Source organism: Mandrillus leucophaeus, unplaced genomic scaffold (assembly GCF_000951045.1).
Source record: "Mandrillus leucophaeus isolate KB7577 unplaced genomic scaffold, Mleu.le_1.0 Scaffold597, whole genome shotgun sequence".
In the NCBI taxonomy this organism is placed as follows: domain Eukaryota; kingdom Metazoa; phylum Chordata; class Mammalia; order Primates; family Cercopithecidae; genus Mandrillus; species Mandrillus leucophaeus.
In genome coordinates this window covers 193,383-202,262 of record NW_012106441.1, presented here as the reverse complement: position 1 = coordinate 202,262, position 8,880 = coordinate 193,383, and the positions used below count along the sequence as shown (strand labels likewise).

At 47.2% G+C, this 8,880-nt stretch overlaps 1 protein-coding gene across 1 annotated transcript in view; it reads left to right on the top strand.

Annotated features, from left to right (window-relative positions):
- LOC105553462 (thiosulfate sulfurtransferase/rhodanese-like domain-containing protein 3) overlaps positions 1–3,851 on the top strand; it is a 5,625-nt gene extending 1,774 nt beyond the window's left edge. The window contains 2 exon segments of the mRNA XM_011999539.1: positions 483–558; positions 3,731–3,851. Coding sequence (XP_011854929.1) covers positions 483–558; positions 3,731–3,851 — 197 coding nt within the window.
- Positions 3,852–8,880: the final 5,029 nt, after the last annotated feature.

The following is an 8,880-nucleotide window of genomic DNA, read 5'->3' as shown; positions in this document are numbered from 1 at the left end:
AGGAAGGAAGGAAGGAAGGAAAAGAACTCAGCACAAACATCCAACATGCCCTGGGAAGCTCAATCTCCTTTATTCACTGAAAGCAAACCCCAACAGGCAAAATTCTAAAAGTCTCTGCCACAAAACTCAGGCCCACTAAGATATTTGCTCCATGGCTACAGGACAGGCAGGTGACCAGATATTCAGAGGGCTGGAGTGAGGGGAAAGCTCTGGTGCCACATCCCTCTGTTGACACTTTTGGAGGAAGGCAGAGGAGAGTGTGCTAGGCCCAGGCCCACAGTGAAGATGCAAATCTTGGGTTTCCAGGTACAGCCAAAGCAATCTATAGCCCTAGACTTCTTGCTTTGCAGAACACAACCCACCAGTCTCTCATCTATTCATTCATTCTCCAAATATTAGCTTTCCTGAAACTATTTTGTACTGAGATCTTAAGTAACAAAAAGAAAAGCAGCAGGTACCCTGCCCTTACTTCCTCTCAACAGGGCATTCCCAGGACCCCATGTCCACTATGCATGGCCATTCAGATTGTGAGAAGAAGCTATTCCCGGAGTCTCTGATGTAAGTAGCACCCACTGGAATTCTGCAGTGAGGCAGTCCTGGTGCCCAGTCTACCCCAGTTGAGCTGACAACTCTCTCTTAGGTGTTGCAAAACCTATGTCCTATCCTGTATGCCCCATGTGTGGCAATTATGTGTTCCTGTGTTCATTGCCCAGCTAGCGTGGGAGTTTGCCAGGCCCCAGTCACAGGCATGGGAGTCAGTGCTATAGCCAGGCTTGCTCCCCACAGGGACAGAACCTTCCCTAAAGCCCCTGGCCTAACATTGGTGGCTCTTCCAGCCCCTCATTCCTCTCTGATGGCATCGCCATCTCATGCCTCTGTAAGATTATACGGCCATTGAATTAACTCTTTTACTAAGACACAAACTCCCTGTGTAAGTTTCCTGTTGCTGCTATAACAAATTGCCACAAATTGAGTGGCTTAAACCAACACAAATTTATTATCTTACAAGTTCTGGAGGTTGAAATCTAAAAGAGGTCCCATTGAGCTAAAATCGAGGTGTGTGCAGGGCTGCCTTCCTTCTAGAGGCTCTAGGGGAGAATCTATTTTCTTCCTTTTCCAGCTTCTAGAGGCTACCTGCTTTCCTTGGCTTGTGGTCCCAGCCAGCAATCACACCTCTCCAGCCTCAGCTTTCCATCTCCTCCTCCAACTCTGACTGTCCTGTCTCCCTCTTAAAAGACCTTTGTGATATTCAGGGCCCATTCAAATAACCCAGGATCATCTCCTCATTTCACAAATATAATCATATCTACAAAGTCCCTTTTGCCATATAAATCAATAAATTCACATATTCAGAGATTAGGACATGAACATATTTGGGGAGCTGCTTTTCTGCCTATCACACTCCCCAGGGGCATTCTATCCTTCAGTCACTCGTATTTAATGAGCATCTATTATTTGTAGGTTACTGGACTATGTCCTGGGAATACAGAGGTCAATAAGGCAGTAGCATAAGGGCCTCTGGAGCAAAGGCCATGAGGGTTTTATGGTGATTTGTATGTCCTGTACAGCCCTATAAAACCAGGAGATGTTAAAGTAAAACCTGGACTTTTTGGCTTCTCTGGAAAAATCAGATGGTCAGGGCACCTTGGGACTCATTAGTTCCCACAACATAGCAACTATGTATGGGGTGTGGATGCTTCAACCACAGGGTACCCACCACTCTGTGTCACCTCCTGCCACACTAGCGGCTGCTTGGCTCACTATGACTCACTGGCTCCTGAAAACATTTGGGTTTGGGCACCACAGCTTTGGAGAAGAAATGGTAAAGTGAGATGCCAAGTTATTTACTTTGGAACTGAAAGAAAATGTTAGGACTTCTGGGGTTGCTATATCTAAAAACAAGTAAGAACTGAACATTTTTTTCATCTTTAATTTACGGACTGATTGACATCCTGTCTCAACTGGCATGAGACAGCCTCACCTGTTGAGTGTGAGTTTCATCTGCTCAGTGCACAAGTCTCCTAAGGGATAGGTGGGGGTTCTACAATGCAGAAAGCTTGACTGCGATGCCCTCTCTCTCTGCCTACATTCAGTACACACCACGGGCAGGTTTGCCTGGAAAACTGGGTCTACTAATTGCGTTATCTCACTGTAACTAAACAAGTCTTGACAAATACTATCAGGAACTTACAAAATTCCTCCAAACCACTGGCTAAAGCTATATACAAATAATGTAAGGACTAGTAATGCAAAGGAACAAGCGGTGCTGGTGATTCTCTTCCTGGACAAGTTCTCCACCAGCCTTGTTACAAGGTAAGGCAATAATATGCTAAGGAGATTTGACAATAAAGTAGTCAAACAATGAGAAATTATTGAACTATTGAACCATTGATTGAGTCTAGTGCTGAGTGGTCTAGTTTTGGTAGCACTGATAGATGATTTACAGAGATACACTGGGGGTGTATGCTAAAGATATTTCTATCTAGACAGTATTTTTTCACTAGACAAAGATGGCTTCCCACCTTGATGAAACTTGCCAAGATTGTTCAAGGCAATAGCCTGAATCACTCAAGGAGCTAAGAAAAAACCTAAATTCATATAATGCATCTGGCTACTCAAGAAAATATTCTTCCAAGTACACCAAAGTAGATTTGAATAAGACTTTGGTATTCAATATTTGTCATGCCATCGGCGCCATGGATGAAGAACAGCATATATGCTAAAATATGTGCTATGGAAATCTTTATTCAATAAATCTCCATTATCCACATTCTTTTCCCTAAATGAATTTCCAATCCACTGGCACTTACCCAAGGTAATTGCACAGATGGGGAGGAAAGGAGGGTAATGAGTAGGAAAGGATGGAAATGAGTATTTAATGAGTGGTTCTCAGGTTGCTAGGCAGTCTTACATAGTATTTTATTTAAGCCTCTCTGTATCATCATCTCCATTTGACAGAGGTAAAAATCAAGACTCAGAGAAGTAACTTCCCCAAATTCTGAGAATACAGGACAGCACCCTGATTGAAGCCACGTCCATCTGACTGCAATGCTTCCTATCACCCTACACTGACCACTTGGATCACTGGCTCCTCCCCCATCACCACCCGATCTGTCCCCACGTGGCAATCACTGCCCTCTCAGATCTCGCTGGCCTGCAACTCACACCTTTCCCCTCAAAGCCACAGTCAGGGCAGCCCCAGGCCTCCAGTTCCCTGTCCCATCCACTCTAGGAACCAGGCAGGAATGGGCAGGGAGTGGGCAGAGGAAAATCCAGGAAGGAAGGAGCAGAGCTGAGAACAGAGCCCGGCCTCCCCACCGCCACAAGGGGAAGGTGAGGTGTCCTCTACTCCGGGGGCGGGTCATCGCTGGAAGGTGCTGCAAAGCTCCCATGAAATCAGCAAGAGTGTAAGCAGCAAGGACACTATTTGTCTAGGCCTAAAATGCAGTAAATAAGACTTTAGAATTTAATCCAAGTACTACAGCGATACAAGGCCTTTGATTTAGAATGTGTTCTCTTAAAAAGTCTCCAAGGGAGTCTTGTTGAACCGAATTCAATTTTAAAACGCCGTGAAGGGAGGGAAGAACCAAGTACAGGGCTCAATCACGTAGCAAAAAGTCAAAGAATTAGCAATCTTTAACCTCTGAAAAGTGCCACAGAAATGTAGAGCACGTCTTCCTCATGGAACCCAGAAATTTTATGCTGATAAGTGGAGGGGCTTATGGGACAGCGGGCTGGTGGCCAAAGAAGATTCCAGCGGTGAGTTTATGGCAACCCGAGCCCTGCCGGTCACTTGCGGCCGAGTAACTCGCCGGGGCGGGGTGAGGGGCAGAGCTAAGAAGGATCAGTAGGGAAGACAGCAGGAATCATTCATTCTGCTGGTAGGAATGCAGTCAGGAGGCCGACTTTAAAACTCCGATCCTCGGGGAAGGCCACGCGGAGGTGAGGAACAGGCCCTGCCCTGGAGGCGCCCGCCGCACCGACTTGGAGATGGAAGTTTTTCGCGGGGGCGCCCAGTCACTGCGCAGGACCGAGCAGTCTCCTTCCCCGGCTGCCCAGCTCAGGAATGCCCTGCCTGCGAGTCAAAGTCGGAGTCGCGGCGTGGCGAACCTGGCCCAGCATTGCCTGGGGCCAGCAGGGGCGCCGAGGGGGTCTCCCCGCCAGGGCCCTCCTCCCCGCTCGCCCACCCTCTCCAAGCGGGCTCCGCACGGCCGGGGATGGGACGGGGAGGGGAAGTTTGGGGCGCGTACCTCCTAGCGCCCGGCAGAGCCCCAGGCAGGCGGCCAGTAGTAAGAGGCGGCGGGCCCCGAACCGCCCATCCCTCTGCGGCGGCCCTTTGCAGTCAGATTGCAGTCAGATGCCCGGCGCTCACTCCCCAGCGGCGGCCGAGCTACCCGCGCTGCCGCGACCCGGAGCACTGCAAGGGGGCGCCGCCCCCAACACCTCGGGGGCCGGGCCGGGGCGGGGAGAGCCATTTGCGGCCTGAAGCTGTTGTGCCACTTCAGAGCAAGGAGCGGGCTGGGCCTTTACCCCGATCCTTACACCCCGCCCGCCGCTGGTAGCATCAAACTGGCCTAATGGCACCTAAAGGGGCAGAGAGTAAGCCGCTCCTGCCCCGCCCGGCCGAAATCTTCGATGGAGTGAAGTGTGCATGTGTGAGCAGGTGATTGTGACAAGTCAAGAGTGAGGGCAGCAAGCTGGAGAGTTGGGAGGAGACAGAAGGATTCCTGGAGAAGATAGGACCATCATCTGGCCTTGAGGCAACCGCTTCCCCTGACCAGGGTGAGATTCAGGAGGGCAGAGGGTTTGTTTTTCTCATTTCTATATCCTCAGTGAGTGCCTGGCACGTAGCATCAGTAAATAGGTGTTGGATGAGTATGAATGGAAGAGAAGACAACCTAATCATTCCTTCTTAAATGTGAGTCTTCTTTTTGTTTCTTTGAAAGCACGGCCCCTAAATTATCCCATTGGATTTTTGAAGCAACTCTCTGTCAGAAGAAGACCCAAGAGTCCCCACCCGGTGGATATCGCCCCTGAGTTTTGGCACGTGATCATAGATCATAGAGAGGAAAAGCCTCCACTCAGGTCTGCCGCTACTGGTAAAAGTTAACTTAAGCAGGGCCTGAAGAGGATAGTGCTTGACAGGGAGGCGCCAGGGACCTTCTAGAACCAGCTCCTCTGGGAAGCATTTCTTTCAGTTGCTTTCTCTGCAACATGGGTGTTTGTCAAAATGCCAACACTTGAGCTACAAGAACAATCAATGCTAGTGATATTTTGTTCCTAATAAAATTAACAATGTCATTTCCCCTTCATTTGCTTTTTTGGTTCTGTAATGAAGTGCTTTTTCAGCATAGAATCAAATTTTGACCATTTCTCCAGCAGATGACCTGTGAGACCACTGTTTTTACTTCTGAGCTGGAATGTTTTGTCTACCCAGCATCTTCCCTTCTCCTGGGAACCTCACCCTCTTTCTTTAAGGGACTGTCCACTCCTGCTCTGACCATGTGTAGAAAATGAGAGTTGGCCTCCACATTCATGGGCCACAGTGATAAGTCAAGGAGTGGGTTCTTGACCTGAGCAGGGCCAGTTTCTATTTAAAGACTTTCAGGGAAGGTTTCTAAAGGACAAGGGTCTGCCCCTCTCTGGAGGGGAGGCAGAGAAATTATAGGTAAAACTGTTTGCCTTTTCAAAGAAGCTAGCCTCTAAATGAGAAGAAAGCAGACAAAAAGATTTGCAGCTTGGGCCTGGGATGAATGAGAGCTGTCGTCTCCATTCATCCACAAGGCCAGCAGTATTCTTATCTTTTCTGGGATTTGATTACATGAGTCAGTCAAGTCCCCTTTCAACCTAACCTAGCTGAGGTAGGGTTCCATTACTTGTAAGCAAAAGAACCTTCTTAACTTCAATCCAAGCATGATTTATATCACACTAGCTATGGTTTGTGCTCTGCAGGCCACAAATTTGCAAGCCCCAAGAGGAGGAGCTGAATTCCAGCTGATCACTGTCCTCAGCCCAGATTCCCCTGGCACTCATGACTGCCTTGCATGCTGTTGATTTCTCCAGCAAGCACCTGCAGCTCTCTACATGGGGCTTACTCTCTGGGTGTAGGAACATGCCTCGCCTTTGTATGCCCAAGACAGGCCAGGGGTGGATGCTCACAGGAGCAGCCCTCAACCAATTATGGAAGGGAATTGGTGGACAAATATCCAAATTTCCTCACTCTGGGTGGGACAACACCAAAGTGGGATCTAAATAGTCTCCTAGAGGACTAGGTTCTAGTTACCCATGGTGGTAACCTGCTCATTAATGTGAGTACTTGGTGGAACTGCATATATAGTCCCAAAACAAAAAGTTGTAGGTTGGAAGGAGCCTCTGAGAATGAAGTAGAAGCAGCAGATTTGTTGTTAAGAACCTGGCGACTGACTTTGCATCCCAGACTTACCTCAGTGCCCCAGGGCAAGTCCCTTAGCCTCTTTGGGCCTTGATACCAGGCCTGACACATGCTTTTTGTCTGCAAAATTGGCCTAGTGATAGTTCCTACCTCATATGATAGTTGTGAGGATTTGTTATGACTTTTTGAAGTCTCAGAATGGAGCTAACGGGGCAGAGAGATTCCACTGACATGTGTGGTGGTTTTGTGCCTGATATACAAGTGAATCCAAACTTCCTTTTCTACAACTCCTTCCTTGCTGGGTTGTAAGGACAGTCACAGTAGTTCTTTAGCTTCAGACTAAATCAGAATAGGATTTCAAAGTAGCTTGAAGAGTCTAGTTAGGGGTCCCCAACCACCCCTGGCAAGAACCCTTAAAGCTGCCTGGGCAGTTGGAGTTCTACTCCTGGCCTTGCTGGACTCATCTACATCTCCTAGTTCCTTTGTGTCCTATCGGCCCCTCCATCCCAATCGAATGTTGTGCACTTTGTCAGTATTGTTTCTCTAACAAGCCAGAAATGAGTAATCAGCTGGCTGAGAAGCATCTAAGAGGGGAACCAGCCAAAAAGGATTAATTAGATTTTCCAGGTTCCACACAAACCTGTTACTCCCAGCCACTATGGTCTCCCACATAGCCCAGTATAAACTAAACACACTGTGCCTCTGCTTTTTCCCTCTTAAAACGTGGAAATCACACCAAATCTCTACAGTCCTTCAAAAGCTTTAGCATTTTAAGCAAATGGAAAGCCTCTCCACAAGGAATGTGAATTAATAAGCACAGATGTTGGCCCCACCCTGGGCTGTGTCCTACCAGAGTGCTGGAGGTGAAGCTTGGGAAGTCTGCTGGGGTCTGAAAGGCCAGTTCAGCTCAGATCAATCCAAGCATGCAGAAATTATCCTGGCACGCTCAAGTATCCATATAAATTTAAAAGCACAGGCAGCATAGAACAAGATTACCCAGAGAGGCCCAAGCTGTCACCAATGTCTCCCAGAGGGGCCTCTTCTCAAATCTTGGTTGTCTCTGGCTAAGAACACAAGCTCAGGGGTTTGAGAGACCTGAGTGCAAACTCTACCTTGGATACTAGTAAGTGACATTGGTATATGACCTTGGCCAAATCACTCAAATGTCCCAACTGTCCCCTCATCTGTAAAATGCAGATAATCATTCTGATTCCATAGGCGTGTTGTGCAGTTTAGTGAACTCATGAGGATTGAGTATTAAATAGTACCTGGCTCATGGTAAGAATTCTGGGCACTATAATTATACCTAGGGGCCCAGTTGGGCCTGTGGGCCTCCTCTGCCAGCCTCTGAGTAGCCCTGACTCAATTCCAAGCCTCAGACACTCTTGAGAATGAGCCATCTCTCATCTTTCCTGCAGCATGGAGGACTGTTTCATTTTGTTTCTGTGTACTTAGCCATGAATACTGCTAAAGACTACTCATGTTCTCCATGTTAATAATCTCTAGCACTTTCCAGCTGTCCACAGCAGTGTGGATTTTCTAGGGGTTGAAGAACCCAGGACCAGATAGGTAGGAGTTATAGCTCTGGTCCTAGATGTGTGGCAAGGCACATATCCTGCAGTGGCCTCAGCTTCCTCCCTTATAAAATGAAAGGGATGGACTAAGTGATCCATAAATTCCCTTCAGGCTCAATATTTTATGATTCTAATTGGTTATCATTAGCGTCAGATGGCTCCCCCATTTAAATACAGCTCTTTAAATGGGCACACAAGAAAACTTGTAAAGTTTGGATTTCTTTACACAAACCAAGGTAGTGATTGCCAATAACGTGAAGCTTTTAATGTAGAAACATCTTTCAAAATGTTGAAAAGATATAGCTAGGAATTTGCTCCCTGTAGGGCACCACTTGCTCCTCTTATCTGAATTAGTTCTAACTTATCACTCACATGCTTCAAAGATTGAATGTGATCTCCAGCCAATTTCCATGGTAGCTAAGATGGCTCTAGAATAATGGGAAGTTAAGATACTCAGTTGTTAGGGAAAACCCATGTTTGTGGTGACTCCAAGGATGTTTCTTTGTAGTGTCTGGTCAGGAAATCCACCCAAATAAGGGCCACACTCTAACCTAGTCATTTTGACTGGCACTCTCCTGCTATACCCCAGCAACAGGAATTATCCTATTCAGATATTGGCCTGAACATGATTCACTCAGAAATGAAGGTATAGAGAGCAGAACACAAATACAGGGATATACATTCACTGATTCAACAAATATTCACTGAACTCTTTCAAATGCAAAAGGCACATGAAAGATGCCCTGGTGCATACAGAGATCAGTTACAGCCTCTGCTTTCTAGGAAGCTGCAACATAGAGAGAGACATAAGACATGCACAGCAGTAATTTTAATAAAAGTGAATTGGAAGTTGAGTCACGCCTCTGGGCTCAAATGTCTCCTTTCTGGAACTGTCCAACCCATACACTGTTGTTG